General features: G+C 46.4%; 1 protein-coding gene, 1 long non-coding RNA gene and 1 pseudogene across 3 annotated transcripts; 1 reads left to right on the top strand and 2 right to left on the bottom strand.

The window, feature by feature from the left end:
• Window positions 1–1167: 1167 nt before the first annotated feature.
• CYP2E1 (cytochrome P450 family 2 subfamily E member 1) lies at window positions 1168–10742 on the bottom strand. Of its 2 annotated transcripts, XM_074383159.1 has the most exons (13): window positions 10610–10742; window positions 10202–10491; window positions 9748–9918; window positions 9425–9641; window positions 8423–8582; window positions 5569–5718; window positions 5014–5174; window positions 4451–4627; window positions 4038–4193; window positions 3446–3587; window positions 2990–3177; window positions 2362–2503; window positions 1168–1493 (listed from the first exon to the last, which is right to left on the bottom strand). In XM_074383159.1, exons 3-13 carry the CDS (start codon window positions 9762–9764, stop codon window positions 1303–1305), a joined length of 1701 nt encoding a protein of 566 aa, XP_074239260.1. In that variant the 5' UTR covers window positions 9765–9918; window positions 10202–10491; window positions 10610–10742; the 3' UTR covers window positions 1168–1302. The 2 variants fall into 2 exon arrangements, with proteins under 2 accessions (XP_074239260.1, XP_039321228.2); XM_039465294.2 differs by lacking the exon at window positions 4038–4193 and having other exon boundaries at window positions 10610–10737.
• LOC141580674 (uncharacterized) lies at window positions 8516–22335 on the top strand. The gene is made up of 3 exons (XR_012512987.1): window positions 8516–8603; window positions 10832–10952; window positions 20598–22335. It is a non-coding gene; the product is annotated as an uncharacterized LOC141580674 (long non-coding RNA).
• On the bottom strand, window positions 11914–11949 carry LOC120362570 (U7 small nuclear RNA; annotated as a pseudogene).
• Window positions 22336–22939: the final 604 nt, after the last annotated feature.

Raw genomic sequence — 22939 nt, 5'->3', positions numbered from 1 at the left:
GATTTCTGAATTAAACTTTTATCTCATTTAAAGTCATATGAGAGCCTTTAACTAGAGGCTTTTATATCTTAACAAAGTCATATCCTGTAAGTGTTAAGGGTCAGCACCTATCAGTGTTCCCATTTGATGCCTGTGCTGAGGTAACAGAGTAAGAAAGGAAATTCGCCCTTGCACTCACACAATTCTGTGATGGCTAATACTGTCAGCTTGATCGACTTGAAGGATGCAAAGTGTTATTCCTGGGTGTATCTGTGGGGGTGTGGCCAAAGGAGATTAACACTTGGGTCAATGGATGGGGAGAGACAGACCCACTCTCAATCTGGGCAGGTATCACCTAATCAGCCGCCAGTGGGGCCAGAATAAAGCAGGCAGGAGGAGCTGGAAGAGCAGACGTGCCGAGTCTTCCAGGCTTGTCTTTCTCCCACGCTGGATGCTTCCTGCCCTCAAACATCAGACTCCGAGTTCTTCAGCTTTCAGACTCTTGGGCTTACACCACTCTCGGACCTTCGGCCACAGACTGAAGGCTACACTGTCGGCTTCCCGACTTTTGAGGTTAGGGTACTCGAACTGGCTTGTCCACTCCTCAGCTTGCAGACAGCCTGTTGTGTGAGTCGATTCTCCTAATAAACTCCCTGCATGTACACATCTGTCCTATTGGTTCTGCCCCTTCAGAGAAAACCGACTAATACAAATGCCCCACCTCAGTATGTTGCTGGCACTGAAGTGATGTGATCCTAGAGGTAAGAGCTTCTCAATAATATGAAAGTTATATTCAAAACCTCTCTGTGGCCAGGCACATTGGCTCATGCCTGTAATCCTGGCACTTTGGGAGGCCGAGGAGGGTGGATCACCTGAGGTCAGGGGTTCCAGACCAGCCTGACCAACATGGTGAAACCCCATCTCTACTAAAAATACAAAAAATTAGCTGAGCGTGGTGGCATGCGCCTATAATTCCAGCTACTCGGGAGGCTGAGGCAGTAGAATCACTTGAACCCAGGAGACGGAGATTGCAGTGAGCCAAGATCTAGCCACTGCATCTGGCCTGGGCAATAAGAGCGAAACTCCATCTCAGAAAAACAAGCAAACAAAAACCTCTCTCTGTAAGAATCACTTCAACAAATAAGATATTCCATGATTTAATGTACAGATAAAATAATCATGTGATGATTTGTTTATATTCCAGGAAAATGTTTATTTTCAAATATTCATATGCAAAGAAAGGAATGGGGTTGAGGAATCCTGACCTCAAACAATTTGAAAACTTGCTTGAAAGCGGGGGGCTCAGGAATGAGTGTGTCCTCCTTACACCCACGAGCGAGGAAGGGCACAGAGTTTGTAATGCGGGGGAATGCGGCCAAACCCAATCGTTACGGGGCTGAGGTCGATGACCTCTGGGTCCACGAGAGACTTCAGATTAAAGTGCTGCAAAATGGCAGACAACAGCAGAAACAGCTCCATGCGAGCCAGGCCTTCTCCAGCACACACCCGTTTTCCTGGAAGTAACAATGGTACTGATGAGACGCTGAGGGAGTTTCAGAGACACGACACTGTTAGCAGTGGGGTTGGCAGAAGCGGGAGGGGAGGCTGTGGGCAAACGGCATCACAAGGCAGGGCCCACCCCCTCGGCCCATCAAAAGCAGCGCAAAATGTGCTCGAGTGGAAGAATACCAGTGACATTGACTTATCCAGGGACCAGGCTTCATACAACCTCAGTCATCCAGAGCTCAACTGCAAAAACCTATGTTAGGTTGGGAAGACCTTCTCTGCCCAGTAAAGAAGGCACCCCCAGGGTTCACCAGTGATGCCTACAGGAGGGAAGTAGTGCCCTGTTAGAAGCTGGGGCTCCAGCACTGGGGGGTTAAAAGTATAGAGTTGGTTGTGTGATCTTCGTTCACAGCAATCCCTGAGATGAGGCCCTGGGAAGGCGGACAAGTGCCTCAAAGAGTCACTGAGTCACACCCCAGGAAGGCTTTGATGCTTCCTGTGATGATTCTAGGTAACCAAATGTTAGATTCTGTTTAGCAGCTCTGGTTTAAAATTAGGAAGAATTGGGTAATACGGTTTTGAGAACTTTTCACTAAGTCTTGTTAAAATAGAAACAGAATTTAGCAATGAATAGTGTAAAACGTCTAGTCTTTGGGAAAAAAAATCCACCCACGACACTTCATTCCCAGGATTGCTGCTGGAAGATGTTATGGACGTTCTCTGACTAGGGAAGAGCACATGTGGGTGTCATTGTCAATAGACACAGGGCACAGGGGTGTCAGTGCAGGCCTGGGATGAGGGCAGAGCACACGTGCAGTGGAGGTGAGGCCTGTGAGCTGCTCCTCAAGGGAATGTGCTGCCTCTGGACTTTCTCACCTGTGGAAAATGGCTTGAAATAGTCACTGTACTTGAACTTCCCATTTTCATTCAGGAAGTGTTCTGGCTTAAACTTTTCTGGATCAGAAAATTCTTGGTTGTCATACAAAACGGAGTCCAGACTTGGAATTATGACTGTGCCCTAGAAGAAACAAAGATTGTCTCAGTGAGTCACATGAACAAAATGTGGGCTTTCATCTGGAAGCCCCCGGTGAAGAATGCTGCTGTGGGTGTTATGTGATACACGGTAGCATATTTCCAGCTGAGGGAGTCGCTCAGGGAAGGACTACACAGAAGGCGGTCAGGGGTCAGGTCTAAACGAAGATAAGATCACAAGATTGACTCCAGGGCTGGTTGTGACTGTTTGCTCCTGGCATCAGAGTTCATGAGTCCCAGGGACTGTCCCCGGAGGCACTTTTGCAGACTTCCTCCACCTGTCTGGTCACCAGATGGATGTGAGCAATGCAGCGAAAGCGGCACTCCACAGGGTGGGAGTGGGGCCCAGCTCCTCCATTCAGTGCCCCCTGCCAAAGGGAAGGGTCTTTGGGCCCCCATCCTGCTCCCTGGCAGGAAGGCAATGAGCGGATAGGCCGGTGTTCATGCTGTGTGCTCCAGGCTCATGCTTGACCTTGGGGATGACGTATCCTCTGAAAATGGTGTCTCGGGTTGCTTCATGGGGCAGGTTGGAGGGCACGAGGTTGATGAACCGCTGAATCTCATGCACCACAGCGTCCATGTACGGCATCTCCAGCCTGTCCTTGACGGCGGGGACTCGGCTTGGCCCAATCACCCTGTCAATTTCTTCATGGAGCTTCTCTGCCAAGACATGAATGGGACAAATTTAAGGAATTGGCTCCTGGCCAATTGGACATCCACCCATCTAGTCAATCACCCTTTTATCCATCTACTTGCCTACACATCCATCCACCCCTCCATCCATCCACCCACCACCCACCCTCCCATCCATCCATCCATCCATCCACCCACCCATCCCCCCATCTAGCCATCCACTCTCCTATCCACCCACCCATTCATCCAACCATCCACCCCGGACCTGTCCGTGTCCCGCCGGTCACCTGCCTACCTTCGATCTCAGGGTATTTCATGAGAATCAGGAGCCCATATCTCAGAGTGGTGCTGGTGGTCTCTGTCCCCGCAAAGAACAGGTCAGCCACGGTCACAGTGATACCGTCCATTGTGTACAAGGGTTCTGCACTGGGCTTTTCCTGTGATGCCAGAGATAGGCAGGAGGAGAAGGAGCTGCTTGTCTCCCTTCAGCACAGAACCAGCCACCTCCCAGGTCCACAGGGACAAAGGAGACAGTGTCCAAGAGATCCCCCCAGTGGAACTGTGACTTGGAGCTGTGAGAGTCAGGGTCATCTCCACCTCACAGCCAGGGAAACTGAGGCCTCAGGAAATCTGCTGAAGGCAGGATGGGGCTCTGCTTCCCTCAGTAGCACACAGGCCATCCTGGGAGAGGTGAGATGTCCCTGACCTTGGTCACAGCTCAGGCAGGAGCTGAAGGGCTCCTGCAAACCCTCCTGCTGCAGAGCTAGTGTCTGCTGCTGTGAGAGGCCAAACTGTGGAGGACATGCTCAGGCAGCCCCGGGAAACCAGTGTGGATCCACATGTTCTTGAGCCACAAAAGGACAAGACAAGGGGACAAGGAACTTTACCATGCTGGGCAGGGGGCAGGGGATCCTGAGGGCTGCAGGTGAATGAAGCTGGGGAGGCCCGGAAGTCCTGAAGCTGTGCACAGATGGGGAATACCTGCCCACAAGGAATGCTGGGGGCTTCTCCTCAGACAAGACGCAACTCTCAAAGTCTGCGGACTAGAAAGGGTTGGGCAGCAGGGCCTGGAAGGGGCTAAGGGGCCCACCCACGCCACCTCGAGCTGCTAGGCCAGCTTGGCAGCAAGGCAGCTGACTGGTGCCAATGGTTATGCTGAAGCGAAGGGTGTGTGTGTGAAACTGACAGCGTGCTGCGGCCGGAGCCATGCACTCCAGCAAGTTCAGGTCACACTGCAGATCCAAAATGCACGCTCCCTGCCCGCCCCGGAGAGCCCGCCTCTTGCAAGGGCTGAGCCTACCTTTTCCATTTCCACCAGCAGGCAGTCAGTGAGGTCCCGGGGGCAGTTGGGGTCCAGAGATTGATGGTGCTCCTTCACCCTTTCAGACACATACTCTTTTATTTCAGCCACATTTCTTATGACTTTTCTATGGCTTCCAGGCAAGTAGTGTAGATAGCTGGAAAAATTATTGTAAAGCTAGGGAGAGAAAAATATTTTACTATTTTTTTCCGGATGCAACATAATTGTGTATGTTGGACCAACAACTTTCTCCAAACCTGAATTTGTGGCTGAAATAATTGTTTATTTGGAATATTTTGGGTCAACAGTGTCCTTCTTGGGCACCATTCTCCTCAGCAGTGCACATTCTGTGGTGCAAATGTGCACACAGAGGTCGATACGTATTCTAAGGTTAGCAAAGGGTGCATAGGACCCCAGATATGTCTTTGGGAAGAATATTTGGGCTCTCCTTGAAGCTATGTTCTCTGGCTTTTGCAGTCCTATCACATATAACCTGAATTTTCCTTCTTTTTCTAATGTAAAGTGTACAATTGATGATTGATGAAAAAGGAACATGGCTTCACCTGGAGCCAGGGAGTACTGAGCAGGTAGAAGTTCTCATTAAACAAATGCATCAACCTCAGAAACTTCTCATCATCGTACTCGAAACGCGTGCGGAAGAGGATGTCAGCTATGACGTTGCAGGGTGCGCAGCCGACGAGGAAGGTGGGGTCGAAAGGCTGGCCTGGAAAACAGGCAGACAGGCCGTCAGGGGATGGGCGCAAGGAGACACGGGGGCTTCTCCGCCCACTCAGTCACCTTCTGGGGCTCACCCAGGCCTGTGAGAAGGCACCCTGAAAACTGGTAATCTACAAAAGATAGCGAATGTCTGAATCTGTTTGGGTCTTCTTCACTTTGTGACAGTATTTAGGATATGAGTCACGTGCTTAATGGCTACACCTGCTCCCTGAACTGTGTGGCTGGAAACCAGAGTTGTAAACACAGTGTCTGGGGACTCATGAGACCCTCTCCTAGTCCGTAGGTCCCTGTAGTTCAGATGTGGTCTAGGGGTCCCGGCCGGGGCTCCCCGTACCCCTGGCCTGCATGAGGACGGCCCCTGCTGGGCAGCAGATACACACCCTGGGTCTTCCTGAGCGCTTCCACCAGGAAGTGGGCCTCCCTCTGGATCCGATTCTCGTTGCCTTGTTTGCCCATCCCGTAGTTCCGGAGGGTGGTCAGGGAAAACCGCCGGATGTCCTTCCAGGTGGGCCCATTATTGAAAATGATTCCTAAGGCAGAGGGGCCAGCAGAGGGTTATTCCGAAGGCCCATTCGGGGGAGAAACGGAATAGAGAGGGCCTTGGAGAGCAGAGCAGGTTTGCAGGTGTGTAAAGAAGTGACAGAGGGGGCATGGGAGCTGCCAGCACAGGCCACTTGCTGGTCAGGTTTTGGGGGAAGCCTTTCTGGGGTCCCCGCAGTCTGCACTGTGGTTTTTGATCACATTTACCCTCTCCTGGGTGCTCTTATTCATGCTGCCAACTCACCTTCTTCCTTTTTCCTTTCTGCCGAGTCTTCCCCATGTTAAATAAAACCACATATGGCCACTCCAAAAACACCTCCCACGTCTTTCCTGTCTACCAACAAAATTCTTGAAAAGCCAGCTATTCTGTTCTCACAGGTTTTTAACCCTCACATCACACACGCCTCAACTTGCAGCTCTCCGGCTCCACAGCAAGTTTCTTCACTAAATTCTGGCAGGTCACACAAGCCCCTGACTGTGCAAAGCATCAGAGCTGGGAAACCTGTCCCTTCTGAGCTGTCAAGGCCTGGCCCTGCCCTGTCTGGATCCTCCTGGGAGTAGGAGCACATTTGGCATCAACACATCTAAACTTTTTATTCTTTAAGAATGTTGACACATTCCCATCTTTCTCTCAGCTAACTATAAACCTGTTTATTTTCTCCCAGACAGGAACCTTGAAATTATCCCTCTTCCTCTACAGACTCCCAGCCACACCCCGCTTCCACCTCAGGGGCCCCCCTTCCACCTCAGGGGCCCCCCTTCCACCTCAGGGGCCCCCCTTCCACCTCAGGGGACCCCCTTCCACCTCAGGGGCCCTCTCTGCCTTGCTTTCTGGGTTCCTCTTGTCCATCATCATTGCCTCAGTAAATACATTTCGGGTACCTCCTGCATTTCAGACATCCTGCCAGCTCTGGGCATTCTGCAGTAAACAAGGGTCATATCTTATGCAGCTTCATTAGCTGATTAACCACTGACCACTGACCACTCCTGGGAGGCGCCTGCAGGGTGCTTAGAAAGTGCCTTGGGAACCCGTGCTCACCTGTTCCAGAAGCAAGGTTGGCCGGCCTGAGAGGGGTGGGGAGCAGATGAAATGAGTCTGGACAGAGGGTTTCATTTCATCCTGAATAGTAGGAGGAAGGACTAACAAGACTGAGGAGGTGGGGAGAGGGGTGGTGATGGTGGTGGTGGTGGTGGTGGAGGGGCGGACGTGGTCATGTTGAGTGGAGGATAGCCGAGATGACCCATTTAGACAGCTGTTCAACAAGTTAAAAATCTAGGTTGGGAACGGCGCTTTCTCTGTGTTATGGACTTTTTCTGAAAGGATGTGTGCAGTTCCTCTGGCACACTGTCACACAGCCTGTGCTCAGTGTTATGCTAATAAGGAATATTTTCATCATCGTCCCTCAAGGGCCAGGTGCCGCCCATGCCCAGGGCTCTGCTAATTATCCTCCAGTCTGGGCCCTGTGGGTCATATAAAAATGAAACTTTAGAGCCCCCAGGCAGAGGCAGCAACGTCCGCTTGAGCTCGAGCTGCCGAGATGCACGCTCCGAGCCCACCCTGCTGCCTCGGACTCTGCCTTGGATCTGTGGGTGGCAGATAAGGGCTCCGGGACCCAGAACTAGCTCCTCAACCGCGGAACCGGGCCCTCCCCCCAGTAATGCTTTTCCTGTGTTAGCGACAAGGACTGAGATGGTCAATTTTGTTTTTGGCAACCCCAGAGAAGTAAAACCCCACAATGCAGGAGAAGCAAAAGCAAATGACACTGATTGTGACACAATATAACCTAGAAATGTAGACTGGACAAACAGGGCGAGGACACCAGCTCTCAGATTTAAAATTCCACACAGCATGGCAAAGGCTTTCTGGAGCCTCCTCATCAAAGTTGACTCAAAGAACTAGAGGCTTCCTTGTGCGACACTGTTTATTTCTAATCTACTTTGAAAGCCTCTGCAGGGCAGGGAGGGAGGGAGGAGGAAGAAGCAGCAGGCCGGGTCTGGAAGCAGGAAAGAGGGAGCAGGCAGCAGACCCCGCCGTGCTGGGGTCTGAAGCCAGGAGGCTGGGAGAATGCTCGGATCAAGACCAGCCAGACCTCCAGCCCCCAACCCTGCTCTCCCTAGAGAGGGGACACGCCGCTTTCTGTATATGCTGAACTCGGAGCTCTGGAGACAGGGAGGGTGGAGGTGAGGCTGGGAGACGGGCTTTCAGTGGGTCTCTTCCCCCTTCGCGGTCTTCAGAACATGCCCCAGCGGGACATCAGAGGCCCCCTCTCTGGAGGTCACCAGCTGCAGCTGAGCAAAGCCCTGAAGCGAGCAGTGTCCGCAGCTTCTGACGCCTCCGCGTGGGTGAGGGGACCGCGGTGGCAGAAGCCGCCTGTGCCCAGGCCGTGGAAGAGGAGGGGACGCGCTCCCCGAAGGAGGCTGCGGGCCGGGAGGCGGGACGGCGGGGTGGGGGAGGCGCCCCCGGCTCAGAAGCAGCCCCGCCGCGGATCCCTGTAAACTCGCCGGTGGGTGGCCTAGAGGGCCACCTCGTGCAGCAGGCAGCGCGCGGGGCCATCGCCCGAATCATCCTTCGGATGCCATTACTGTCATATTACCGTGACTTTAGCATTCGGCCCGCGCCGACGTGGCTGGCGCCCGTAACTGTCCCGGGGCGAGTTGTGCGCCCCTCGCCCCGTGCCAGGGACGCGGACTCACCCCTGTCCTTGTGCGCCTGGAACGCGGGGATTTCGCCTCGGCCCGAGAACTCGCTCTTGTAGTCCAGCAGCGCCTCCCTCACGGCCTTGTAGCCGTGCATCACCACCACGCGCCGCGCGCCCAGGTACAGCGTGAACACCGGCCCGAAGCGCTCGGCCAGCTGCGGAGACCCAGGCTGCAGGTGAGGCCCGCGGCGCGGCTAATGCCGTTGCTCCAGAGACCCGGGGGGCGCGTGGGGAAAGGCAGCCTTTGTCCAGCCCAACGTGGGGTTACCTTCCCCACACCGGGCTGCTGCGTCTGCGGGGCGCGCGGGACCCGCGCATCTGCGCACCCAGCCGCCCACGGGGCCCCAGCCGCTCCGCTCCGCACCCGCCTGGACTCGGTCAACTCCGCGGTCTCTGGGTCCTCAAGTCCCTTCCCTAAGGTGCGCCCACCAGCCACCCCGTCGCTCGCTTCCAGAGTCAAGGTTCGGGACCCGCCGCCAGCCGGCGCCCCGCGGAGCGCACATTCCAACGCGCGAACACCCAGCGCCTGCTCTGTGCTGGCGGCGTTATCAGCTCATTTAATTTTTAGGTTTGTTAGCTCATTCAGTGTTCACGGCCGTCGTAGGCGGCAGATATTGGTGCCACACGCACTGGCCCAACACTTCACGTTTCAGCTCGTGCTTTGGCAAACGCGGGCTGACGCCCAGCCGGTGCGCATCGGGCTGTGAGCGCGGTTACCCTGGCGTCGCAGCAGCCCGGCCTCGCCGGCCTCCCCAGCATCAGCCCCGAGACGAGGCAGAGGCGCGGGGGGGACGGGGGGCTCCAGGGCCTGCCATGAGGGCTCAGGGCTCCAGCTGGGCGACACGTTTTGAGTGTCACTCCAGGATGCTATCAATTCAGTTAATTCTTAACAGGCTGGTATTGAACAACCACAGTTTGTCTGCAAATGAGTTGAATGCACACATACCAGATCCAGTTTCTGAGTTACTCTCCCTAAAATCAACAATATTTCTCTTACCTGGGTGAAGGACTTGGGAATATTCTTCAATTCCAATTGGAAGAGATTCCCGACGATGGGAAGTGGGAAAGGGCCTGGGGGCAGATTCCAGCCGCTGTGCACCTGCCTCCAGATGGACACCAGCAGGAGAATGGCCGCCCACACCAGCAGGGCCACAGTGATGCCGAGGGCAGACATGGTGCCGCTGGGGGCCGGCTGCCAGCCTGGGAGGGCAATCCTGTAGAAACGCAGGGCTTTTTATACTGTGTTTTGAGAAGGAGGGTGACCCACCAACCAATGCCATCTTCCTTCTCGTCTAGCCCAAATTATTAGTTTATTATTACCTGCTGTTGGCCATCATTTCAAAGGCTGATTCCCTCAGTGGTGGCCTTCAGAGGTTCCATCCAGTGACCTGGTGAGGTTGGAGCTGGGCCGTGTCAGCACCCTGGTTGCTGGAACCTGGTGCTGTGCCGGTAAACACATCCAGGGACAGGTCGCCAGCCTGTGTCCCTGGGCTGGGGGTGAATGTGGGGTGAGAGACTGTCCTGACCTTCGGCACTGGTTGGACAAAGGGGAACTCCAGCCACATTGCCATGAATTTGTTTGGAGTAGGGTTTATGTAATGCAACACCAACCACAGGCTGACCACCCTCCTGCTGCAGCAGCCTGCTGATGTCTGATGAGGAGGTTTGTCTGGAAGTCAAACACTCAGACACCCCTCTGATGTCCCACTGGGGTGGATGTTCTGAAACCAGGAAGGGGGAAGAGACCCACTGAAACCCCGTCTCCCAGCCTCACCTCCACCCTCCCTGTCTCCAGAGCTCCGAGTTCAGCATATACAGAAGCGGCGTGTTCTCTCTCTAGGGAGAGCAGGGTTGGGGGCTGGAGGTCTGGCTGGTCTTGATCCGAGCATTCTCTCAGCCTCCTGGCTTCAGACCCCAGTGCGGCAGGGTCTGCTGGCCTGCTCCCTCTTTCCTGCTTCCAGACCCGAAAGCATCCCCCAGGAGTACCTAAATCACCACCTGCTACATGAATGGGGCCAGAAGGAAAATTCAGCATCTGAATTCTATTCCGCTTTGTCAGGTTAACTGGAAAATTCCATGGAAGAAAAAAAAAAAGGAAAAGAAAATTAATCTCTGATTATTAAAAAAAAAAAAGTTACATATTCTTGCTGTAGAAAATTGTAGCATTGTCTGTGCAGCTTACCTGAGTGTGGACATCCTGGGCAGGACTCACGTGCCCTGGACTGTCTGCACCTCACAGGGATGCAGCTATGGTCTGAGTCCTCTGGCCATAATATTGTTAGATGCCCAACCAACATCAGATTTTAAATACAGGAACATATCTTGTTTGAAAATAATGACATTTCTGTGTACTTCTTTTCAGAAGTCAGGGCTTTTATTTGTTTTGCATCTATCCCATTGGCAGGACCTTCCAGGACAAGGTTCAACAATCAGGAAGACAGAGCGCCTGTGCCCGTGCCCATGCCTGTGGCAGGGAGCCCTTCAGGCTTTCATCACATCTGCTGTTGGCTGGGTGTGGCAAAGAGGTAATTGTATTGGGACAATTTTCTTCTTTCTCTAGCTAACTAACAGTGTTTATCAGGGATGAGAGTTGGGTTAACGAAATGTCTTTCTGATTGAGACAATTCCATAATTTTTCTCCTTAGACTTGCTAGTGTGAGGCTAGATAAAAACACTCTCACAATGTACCATAAAAGTACCATATACTTTTATATTGAATCATAAAAGTACTTCATAGTTCCACATCACAACCAACTCTTTCATGGAGTGATACTCTTTTAACACTGTAAGGATTCAACTTGTTAATAGTATTTTTGGTAACTTTATATCTATACCTGCAAATAAAATTGGGCTATAGCTTTTGTGTTATATTAGGTTCTTGCATAAAAATTGCACTATTCTAGAAACCATTGCAAAACTCCCATCTTCTGTGTGCCTGGGGATACTTTATATTGTAGGGGAATTGTCTGCACTTTGAAATTTTGATAGAACTCACTAGTAAAGCAATATAGAGAAGATTTATTGGAATTGAATAATTGTTTATGAAGAATAGAAAGCTAATTTTGATCAGGAAAGTAAAATATCTGCTTTTAACAAATGCAAACAACACAGAAGTGGATGAAGTGAAAACTGAGAGTCCCAAATTTACCCTACAAAAGCAGCTTCCATATTTTAAACCCCATTAAGAAGGAAAAATCCTCTGCTAATTCTCTTTTTATTATTTGTAGTTTTTATTTTATACCTACTAAAATACTTCTTTTGCGCTTACTTTAATTCTGTATATAATGTGGATTTGACTTATTAGTATTCTTTTATTTTGGCCCAAGAGACTTCCTTTAGTATTTCTTATGACAGGCTTACAAATTCTCTCAGTTTTATCTGAGAATGTCTTATTTTTCCCGTTCTTTTTGACATTTGATCTTAGCCAAAAGGCTAAGATATATTTTAAACTTTAATTAATTAATCAATGGGGGAGGGTATCAGAAAATGTGCTAGACAAATTCTAAAAGACCTGTAATACTTCATTCTTTTTGGAAGCGTATTTTCCGGATACAGAATTCTTGGTTGGCACTGTTTTCCTTCAGTGCCCTGACTCCGTCATCTCGCTGATGCTGGCCCCGTGGCTTCTGGTGAACAGGGGCTGTTATTTTCTCGAGGGCTGATTTACCTAACACCTCATCTCACTATTGCTGCTTCCAGGACCCCCTCTTTCCCTTTGATTGACTATGGTGTGTGCGAGTGTGGCTCTCCTTTCATTTATCCTGAGTTGGTTAAGGTTTTGGATATGTAGATGGATCTTTTTCATCAAATTTGGGGAATTTTTAGCCATGATTTCTTCAAATAGTATTTTTGTCCCCCTTTTTTTCTCTCTTTCGGAGATTCCCACTGTGCCTGTGTAGATACTCTTGATTATGTCCCACAGGTCTCTAAGGCTCCATTCACATTTTTTCAACAATTCTGTTGGTGTTCACATTGCCATTCTGGAGAAACAGATTTTCAGAGCTGCTTATCCTGCCATTCTGGAAGTGCTTCTCTTGTCTATTGTATTCGTCAAGAAAATAAGAGCTTTCCAAGAAACTTTCAGAAAATCTGAGATTTTTAAATTATTGGCTAGAATGTCACTACTCCTATGTGCAAGAGAGGCTGGAAAGTGGAAAGACTTTACCTGAATGTGTTAAAAGGTTAAGGGAATCAGGAATGGGATTTGATTACTAATAATAGCATGTACTATACTCTGGTTAAAAGTATTCTGTGTATTCTTCCAAACTTTAAAACAATTTATATAAACATACAGCACATACTACATTTGATGAATAGTTCACAATTTGTCTATTTTGAGTTGACAAAAAATTCAAATGGTTTCCCAAATTATTTATGTTACAAAAGGTGCCACAATGGTACCCTATGGACACATTTTCGTTCAGACATGCATGTATCTCTGTACGTCTGTTTTGTGGGAGTGGGATGGTTAGATCACTGGATATGTGGACCTAAGATGTTAACAGATATATAAAATTGCTTCCTCAAAAGGTTGAAACACTTTAACCCCCCTGCCCACAGTAGTATGGGAATGCCAATTGCTACGTATCTTTTCCAACACTGGATACTGTCAGCCCCTGATAACTGAAAATTCATATGTCATTACTTCACTTTGCATTTCTCTGGTTAAAAAAGAAGGAAAGCATCTTTCATCTATTGATTATTTGATTTTTTTAATGAAACAATTCCTTCTCTTTTCATATTGGCATTTTACATATTTCCTCTCAGATTTTAAGGACTCTTTGTCTATCAAATAAATAGTAGTTGTTTTTATGTTTTATGGTTTGGAAGTTACTCCCAGTCTCATGTTTGATTTCCCATGTAGAAAATTAGATTTTTATACAGTTAAAATTTTCAGACTTTTCCTGTATAGCCTTTGGAATTTAGACAATGTTTTCTAAAAAAAACATTTTAAAACATCTAAAACATTTCCCCATCAATTATTTTTAATTTAAAAGTTGCCTTTAGAAAGAAATGTATATAATCTTATCATTTCTAGGTAAGGTGCTTTGATTCCTTCTACTATAACCATGTTTTATTAAATTATTCTTTATTTTAAAAATCTACTCAGTTATTTTCAATATATGTTAAAAATTGGCAATTAATCTTCTAATTGTACCTTTTACTGTTATGTAAACATCCTTTCGTCCCCTCTGATAATTGTTGCTACGTGTGTTTGCTTTCTGTAGTATTTCCCTGGTCTATCTTTGTTCATCATAGTCTTTAAAGTATCTTAATGCCATTTTGTTCTTGATAGGTGTCCTGTAAACATTCTATAGGTTTGACATAAACAGAAAGCTTTTCCTTTTAATAGGAGAATTAAACAGTCGTATTTATCATGATCACTAAATTTGGCAGTCATGATGCATGCGTGAGCATGTGTGTGCAGGTGTGCATGTGTGGGCATGTGTGTACAGGTGTGCATGTGTGGGCATGTGTGTGCAGGTGTGCATGTGTGGGCATGTGTGTGCAGGCGTGCATGTGTGGGCATGTGTGTGCAGGCGTGCATGTGTGGGCATGTGTGTACAGGCGTGCATGTGTGTGCATGTGTGTACAGGCGTGCATGTGTGTGCATGTGTGTGCATGTGTGTGCAGGTGTGTGCAGGTGTGTACAGGTGTGTGCCTGCATATGTGTTTGTGTGTGTGTTTCCTTTCCCTATGTTTAAAATGATCATATTTTGTGTGTTCTTTTTTTCGTTTGATGATTTGGAATCTTGATGTCCTGTTGTCATTCTACCAGTGATTACCCTTGAATCTGAAAGTACATATAGACTTACAGTTTTTTTATTCACTTGAAGAATTTGTCAATGTCTTCTGATCTGAACAAGAAGAGACTTTTAGCACACTTTTCTTCTCTACTTCTCTTGCAATATACAATCTACCTCAAGTCTCGGGAATTTTGGTTTTAGAATATTAGTTTTAAATTTGTTCAAATATACTTTCTATTTTATGAATTAATTTTTATCGCGGGCATTCATATTTACAGCCTATTGAGAGATTATTCGCTTTCAAATCCATGTTGTACCAGTCCCTTTGCCTGTTACTTCTACGTCATTGTCTTCCTTGGATTCCTGCTCCTGGACACACAAAAGCTTCCGCCTTCAGGACCCAATTTTTTGGGGAGAGGGTGAGCCCCACGAGGGGCAGACCTGGAATGCGACCTCCCTGGGCCACTTGACCTCCCTCCGTGGCCAAGTTCTCTTCAGTGGCAGGTCACGTGGCAAAATGTTTTCGGAGCGACAGCGGCGCCGCCCCCCTCGCTGCACGCGCGCCAGCAGGACGCAGGCGAGACCTCGGCAGCGCGCGGGAGGCACCGCAGCGCGGACCCTTGGACCACGGAGCTGAGCAAGAGGCAGAAGAACGTGGCTTTTCTGGGCCCCCACAGGCTGCGGATAAGCAGCGCGGGGAGGACGGCGGGGCGCAGACAGGCCCCGAACGGCCGGTTTGGGGGCGCTCTTCCGGAGCTTCCTCTCGTTCTGTGTGGTCCGAAGCGTCCGGACCCCTGAGCAGACGCGTGCGAGGCAGGAATCGAAAGGTCAGGGCCGCGCTGCGTGGACAACAAGCGCCTTGTCCAAGGCAAACACTTGAGGTCACGCGGGGGCGGAGAACACAGGCTCGCCGCGGCCGAAGGGCGGGCCCGGCTGGCGCGCGAACCGAGCCTCCGCCCCGCGCCTGGCCGGCGAGGCGCCCTCCCGGGTCCGCGGGCTGCGGCTCCCTGAGGTCCGGGGACCCCGCCGGCCCGGGCCCGCCCACCAGGGGGCGCCGGAGAGAGGCCGCGGGGAGGCGCCGCCCGGACGCCCCGAGCGCGCGTTCGAGACCTGGGGAAGCACGTGCGGTGACGGGAACACCACCGGCCCCCAGCCCCAGACAACGCGCATTCACGGCGCGGCCACAGAAGCGCTCACGTCCAGCCGCCTCCCGCTGCGGGCGGCCGCTGACCTGAATTTTGCTTTGAATGTTCCCTGTGATTGTCTTTCCTTTCCTTTATTTTTTATTTTATTTATTTATTTTTTTTTTGAGACGGAGTTTCTCTCTCTTTGCCGAGGCTGGAGTGCAATGGCGCGATCTCGGCTCGCCGCAACCTCCGCCTCCTGGGTTCAGGCAATTCTCCTGCCTCAGCCTCCCGAGTAGCTGGGATTTCAGGCACGCGCCACCACGCCCGGCTAGTTTTCTGTATTTTTAGTACAGACGGGGTTTTTCCATGCCGGTCAGGCTGGTCTCGAACTCCTGACCTCAGGTGATCCGCCCGCCTCGGCCTCCCAAAGTGCTGGGATGACAGGCCTGAGCCACAGCGCCCAGCCGATTTTGTTTTTTATATCATTTAATTTTCTTATTTTTGTATTTTTAAAGGAGATTTCATAACATTCATATTCCCTGAGGCTTGAATTTTTTGCTCGTCGTTCATCATTACCACGTTGTGAGATGTTGCTGCACAAAGTTCATCGACGTTGTGACTTCGCAGCTATGAATATGTCGCACTTTGCTTAACCACTGTCCTGTCAGATTATTCCCAAGGTTTTGCTATTGCAAACTAGGGACATTTTTACACGTGCTTCCTGGAGCACTGTGTAAGAATACCTGCAGGCCAGGTGTGTACCTGGGCAACCTAAGATACGTGGAACCGGACTGTTCTCCGAGTATTTGACCACGTACCTGCTTGCAGTGTGTCCAGGTGGTCCTGTTATTCTCAACTGCAGGTACTAAACATTTTCTTACTATTTTCCCATCTGGTGGATATAAAATGGTATTTAATTGTGGTCCCGTTTTGCAGTCCCTGATTATAAATTAAACTTTCTCTTGTCAGAATTACACATACTCTTCTCTGAAATGCCTACTCGTGTATTTTAAGTATATTGCTCTCCTCTTCCCTTGGGGTTTGTTTGTAGGAATGCTTTATTCTTATCCTTACTCCATTCTATGTGTTGCAGTAACTTTTCCCGCTCTTTAGGTTACTTTTCTACACTATCTATGGCCTTGTTTTTTATGAACAGATGTTCTCAAGTTATCAGTCTTTCATTTTTGAATTAGTGCTTTTTGAGTTAAAAAAAAAAAAAAAAAAAATCCCTTCTTCCAGCCTGGGTGTTGGAGTAACACCATGTCTCAAAATAAAATAAAATAAAACTTTATTAGCCAGAAAGATTAGAAAGATAACTATTTATTTATGAAGTGGTTTTTCGTTTGTTTTTTGAGATGGCGTCTCACTCTGTCACCCAGGCTGGAGTGCAGTGGCTCAGTCTCCGCTCACTAAAGCCTCTGCTGCACGGGTTCAAATGATTCTCCTGCCTCAGCCTCCCAAGTAGCTGGGATTACAGCCTCCTGCCACCATGCCTGGATAATTTTTGTTGTTGTTGTTGTTTGTATTTTTAGTAGAGATGAGGTTTCACCATCTTGGCCAGGATGGTCTTGAACTCCTGACCTCATGATCCACCTGCCTCAGCCTCCCAAATTGCAGAAGTGAGCCACCACGCCTGACCTATAAGATTTTACTGTTCACATTTATGCCCTAAATATAAGTAGAATTTATTTTTTGCATAGTAAGGACTAAGGAAGTTTGTTTTCCCAGATAGGTATGAATTGTTCTGGGATCCCGTCTCTGATCCCCAATTCTTCTTCGAGCAGAAGACAAAGTTCTTACACAGGGGATGCATCAGAGGCCTGTCTCTCCCTGGTCCAATGCCACAGCATTTTAATTATTATAGCTTTGTAGTAGTATTGATATCAAATAGTGCAAGTCTCACCACCATTTCTTATTTCGAGAGTGCATTGGGTCTTTGTTCTTCCATACAAATTTTAAGACTCAGTTAAATTTCCTCAAGAAGTCTTTTGGGATTTTGATTGGAATCACATAAACTCTGTGAATTAAATATCTTTCAAATACCTATTTTTTCTTTCCATGACATGGAAATCTGTTTCCATTTATTCAGGCCATTTTTAAATGTTTTCAATAAATTAAATAATTTTCTGCATATAAATCGGACACATTAGATTTACTCTTAAGTAACTTTGAGTTTTTTAAGCAGAGTTCTTGATGAATTACATTTTCCAACTGTTTACTGCTAGCATACAGCAATACAAATGACTTTTGTCTATTGATCCTACAGGCAGCCTCCTTGCTAAACTCTCTTATTTCCAGTAATTTCTGTGCGGATTCTTTTGTGGTTTCTCAGTAGGCCATCCTATCTTCTGTGACCAATGAGAGTTTTGTTTTACGTCTTTCAAACCTTATTCCTGTGATTTCTTTTTCTTGTATAATTGAACAAATAGATCCTCAGTGCATAGTTGCCTTGATTTTTATTTTAATAGGAAATATCTCAGAAGTTCTCTAAGAGGATGCTCACTAGCCATTGCCCCTTTGTGAATGATGTTTGTTGCAGGGTTTTGATAGGTATCCTTTATGAGTTTAAGAAAAGTCGCTTTTATTTCTAGTCTACTAAGAATTTTTAAGTTAATGATTGATATTGAATTGTACTAAATGCTTCTTTTGAAATGATCGAATGATTTTCCCCTTTAATTTGTTAAAGTGGTGAATAAATTTATATATTCTCTAATGTTGAACCACTGTTGGGACCCTGGAATAAACACAATTTGGTCTTGATGCTTTGTCTTTTTAATGTATGGACAGATTTGCACCCAGAGGAAGGGCTCGCTGGCCGCTGCCTGTGGTTTGCTCACAGGTTGTTTTGAATTTCTGCATCTATGCTCAGTATGAGGCTGGCCCATAGTTTTCTCTTCTGTCTATCTGGGCTTTGAGTATCAAAATTGTCCAGGCTCCATAGAATGATTTGATGATCTTTATTCATATTAGATACTTTCGAATAGTTTATGTAAGATTGAAATGATCTAATAGGTTTAGAAGAACTCACTTTTGAAGCCATATGGTATTTTATTTGTGAAAACATTTAGAATTAATAATTCAATGTATTTAAGAGCAGTATAGTGGTCAGGCTTTATACTTCTTGAATTAATTGTAAAAACTATATTTTTCCTAGGAATTTGTGATTTCTTGTAAGCTTTCAAATTTATTGACATAAATTTGTTTTAGTATTGCCTTATCTTTACAATAATTGTTGTATTTACATTATATTCCTTTTTCATCCCAAACATTGTTTATTTGTTCTCAGAAGCAGTTTATTTACTTCATTAATCTTTTTCAAAGAGCAATAATTGGTTGTGTTCCTTTCCATTTTCTCATTATTTTGTATTTCATGATTTCTGCCTTTATTATCTTGCCCCTGGCCTTTCTTTGGGTAGTTTCCATTGGACCTTTGGCTTAGATATTAATTTAATAAAATATATGTAGGGTATGTCACGTTCATATGTTGGAAAAGATTCTTGTTAATATATCAGTTGTCTCCAGTTTTATCTATAAATGCAATGCTATTCCAATCAGTATCTCAGCAATCAAATATTGATCAAATAATTCTAAAATTTACATGGAAAGACAAAGGAACTAGAACAGTCAAAATGATTCTGAAAAAGAACAAAGTTGTGGGATTCTTGTTACCCAATTTATTCCCGCTACCCAATTTAAAAGATGTGGAAGTTGTGGTGCTTTTAATATATCTATCTGGTTTGGAAGTTTCATATGCAGAAAATACGTTAGTTGTATAACATAGCCTAGGAAATAGAGTTCTAACACTTCATAGTCTGTATTTTTTTAACTTAAAATTCTATTTACAAGGACAATCTTCTGTGTCATACATTTTGCAGGTTAATATATGCCCAGAAACAACTCCTACAAAGCCCAGACTCCTCAAGTCCATGCCAGCGCATAACCTTGAATGAAATCGAATGATAATATGTTGCAAGAGTTAGACTGATCTGCAAAACATTTTGCTGTTCATTGTTAAATGTTGATGAACAGCAAAATGTAAAAGCTGGCAATAAGGCACTTCTGATAGTGGGTATGAGGACATCACCCGTGTATATCAGTTTCAAAAGTTCTTATTTTTTTAGTAACTTGATTTCAATCTCTAGTTAATGAGGATTGGGGGAGTTACCTTTTAACTACTTCTAACTTTGTTGGCTTATGATCAAAGAATGTGGACTGCACAGTGTTTACTTTTTATAATTTGGTAAGATTTACTTTGTTCTCAAGTACAACATTGATTTTTGTAATTGGGACATGAACACAGAAACAAAATATCTATCTTATGTTTAAAAAGCAAGTTTAATGATTACATTATTCAGTTTTTTCTGTATGTGCTTTTTGCACTGAATTTGTCCAATTCTGAAATTGTGTTTTGAAGGTTACCACTGACATAGAATTTCTGTCTAATTCTTTTTTTTTTTTTTTTCTAGTAGACCTGAGTTCAAAAATTTAGTTTCATGTTGTTTGGTATATACAGATTTGTGGCTGTTACATTATCTTCATAAATTATGCCTTTTATAATTGTCTACTACCTCTTTGTGTCCTGTTTAGTACATTTAACTATAAATATTGCAGCTGTTGTAATCTCAATACTACCAAATGCATAAGGAAATGCATGCTAAGTGTATAGCCTGATGGGTTATCACAACATGATGGCCATGCTGATGGGCTTTCAGAGTAGAAATAAACATCACCCACCCTCAGAAAAACATCACTTTCTGTCACCAACTCCTCCCCCAGTCCTAGGGGAGTTTATCCTAACTTTTAACATCACAGAATAGTCCTGGCAACTTTTAGACTTTATGTAACATTCATTGAATCACACAGTATGCAGTATTTGTGTCTTAATTCTTTTTTACTCGACTTCATGTTTATGTGATTCACACATTTGTTACTTGTAGAAGTATTTCATTCTTTTTCACTGCTATATATTATTACACTTCATGAGTATAGCATATACCCCAAATGATATTTTTTTTTACTTTTCTGCTATTGCAAATAATGCTATCGTGAGCATTTCAGTTCCTGCCTTGTTGCTTATTTCTATTGTTTATATATCTAAAAGTGAAATTGCTATAACATAAGGTATGCACAAGTGGTAAGTCAAGGTTTCTTCACATGTGTAAGTCAGGACTTTGTGTGGCTCCATATGTTTATTCCTGCCTTCTTGCACCAATCCCACATTCTCTTATTTAGAACCTTTTAAAAATTAGTCTTGATACCTGATAGTGTAACTGTTCCAACTTTGTTCCTCTCCAAGGGGATATTCTTGACCCTTTGCATTTCTACCTGCACTTGAAAGTCATCTTGTCCATTTCTACCAAAAACTGCTGAAAAGACTGGAACTGCACTGAATCTAGAGATCAATTTGTGAAGAACGGAAATGCTTCAACATTGACTGCTCTAATTCTTAAACATGGAGGCAGTTATTTCTGTGCAAGGAACCTCCCAGAACCCTCTCCTGATCCAGGCTGGGCTGGGATGAGTGGCCCTTGCAGGTGGGGTGGGTGGAGTGGCCCTGCCTCCCTTCAGGTCTGTGCAGCTCTGCTTCATGCCTCTCATCCTCTTTGGAGCAGTGCGGGAGCTTACACGTGTGTCCTCACGACCACGGTGGGAGCACCTTCTCAGACACTTCCTTGCATCGGCTGCTCACTGTTTTAATCATGCACTGTTGGGTCTGACTTGAATTTGGAGAAATCTGTGACCTACCGGAGGGCTCTGAAGACATATCTGGGGTCTCTGCATTCTCTTCGTGTGCTGCAGACAAGTTGTTCAAACCTAAGATTCAGGATGTGAGGGCACTCATGGCAATTTCCCTGCTGCACTAATTTTGGAATTTTCTTTTTTTTGTTGTTCCATTGTTATTCTTTGCTAGTTTCAAAAGAGAAGAATATGGTAAAAATGACACACATCCACCATCATTAAATGGAAGTCTCCATATTACTTTTTGTTCTTTTATTTTACAAAATCATCATATGTAAAATAGACTTCTTTTCCTTTGGTGTACAGATCTATGAAATACAACACTATTACATGTATTATAATATGTATTTATTATAGCATGTTATATTTTGTGTAACTATCTCCATAAACAGGTACAAAACAATTCCCTCAATGCAATTATTTATCCATTCTAGTAGTTTTTTGATGGAGTCTTTTTTTAAAAAAGAGAAGAGGTTTAATTGGCTCACAGTTCTGCAGGCTGTATGGGAAGCATAGAGGCTTCTGCTTCTGAGGAGGCCTCAGAAAATTTACAATCGTGGTGGAAGACGAAGGGGAAGCAGGCACATACCACATGGCCAGAGCAAGAGCAAGACGGTGAGGTGGGGAGGTGCCACACGCTTTTCAACAGCCAGATCTTGTGAGAACAGCACCAAGAGAATGCCACACCATTTACGAAGGATCCACTCCCATGATCCAGTCACCTCCCACCAGGCCCACCTCCAACACTGGTGATTACAGTTTGACATGAGATTTGGTGGGGACAGATCCAAACCATATTAATATGGATATCCAGTTTTTCCAGTATTACTTGTTGAAAATACTTATTTTCCTGGCTGGGCATGGTGGCTCATGCCTGTAATACTAGCACTCTGGGAGGTCAAGTCAGGTGGATCACTTGAGGTTAGGAGTTTGAAAGCAGCCTGGTCAACGTGGTGAAACCTCATCTGTACTAAAAATACAAAAATTATAGCCGGGTGTGGTGGCACACGCCAGTAATCCCAGCTACTGGGGAGGCAGAGTCAGGAGAATCACTTAAACCCAGGAGGTGAAGGTTGCAGTGAGCCAAGATTGCAGCACTGAGCTCCAGCCTGGGTGACAGAGCAAGACTCTGTCTCAGAAAAAAAAAAAAAAAAAAAAGACATTTTCCCATGGATTACTCTGACAACCTTGTAAAAATGTAATAATTTACCCAATATGTGTGAATCTACTTCTGGACTCTATGTTCTGTTGATCTATAGGTCTATACTTTTGTTTTGTTTTGAGATGGAGTCTTGCTCTGTCTCCCAGGCTGGAGTACAGTGGCACAATTTTGGTTTCCTGCAACCTCCACCTCCCAAATTCAAGTGATTCTTCTGCCTTAGCCTCCTGAGTAGCTGGGATTATGGGCATGCGCCACCATGCCCAGCTAATTTTTGTGTTTTTAATAGAAACGGGGTTTCGCCATGTTGTCCAGGCTGGTCTCCAACTCCTGACCTCATGATCTGCCTGCCTTGGCCTCCCAAAGTGCTGGAATTACAGGCATGAGCCACCACACCCAGCCTGTAGTTCTACACTTTCACCAATACCACAATATCATACTATAGTTTTACAGTGTCTTGAAGTCAGGTAATGTAATTCCTCCAATATTGTTATTTATGTTTTTCGAATTTGTTCTGGGCCAAGGTGGCTCAGATCTGTAATGTCACCACTTTGGGAGGCAGAGGTGGGAGAATCACTTGAACCTGGGAGTTCAAAGACCAACCTGAGTAACATAGTGAGACCTCATCTCTACAAAAATAAGAAAATTGACCTCGCCTAGTGGTGCATGCCTACAGTCCTAGCTACTCAGGAGGCTGACGCGGGAGGGTCCCTTGAGCCTAGGAGTTGGAGGCTTCAGTG

Source organism: Saimiri boliviensis, chromosome 12 (assembly GCF_048565385.1).
Source record: "Saimiri boliviensis isolate mSaiBol1 chromosome 12, mSaiBol1.pri, whole genome shotgun sequence".
Classification (NCBI taxonomy): domain Eukaryota; kingdom Metazoa; phylum Chordata; class Mammalia; order Primates; family Cebidae; genus Saimiri; species Saimiri boliviensis.
The sequence above is the reverse complement of the archived record's forward strand: the minus strand, read 5'-3'. Positions and strand labels throughout refer to the sequence as shown.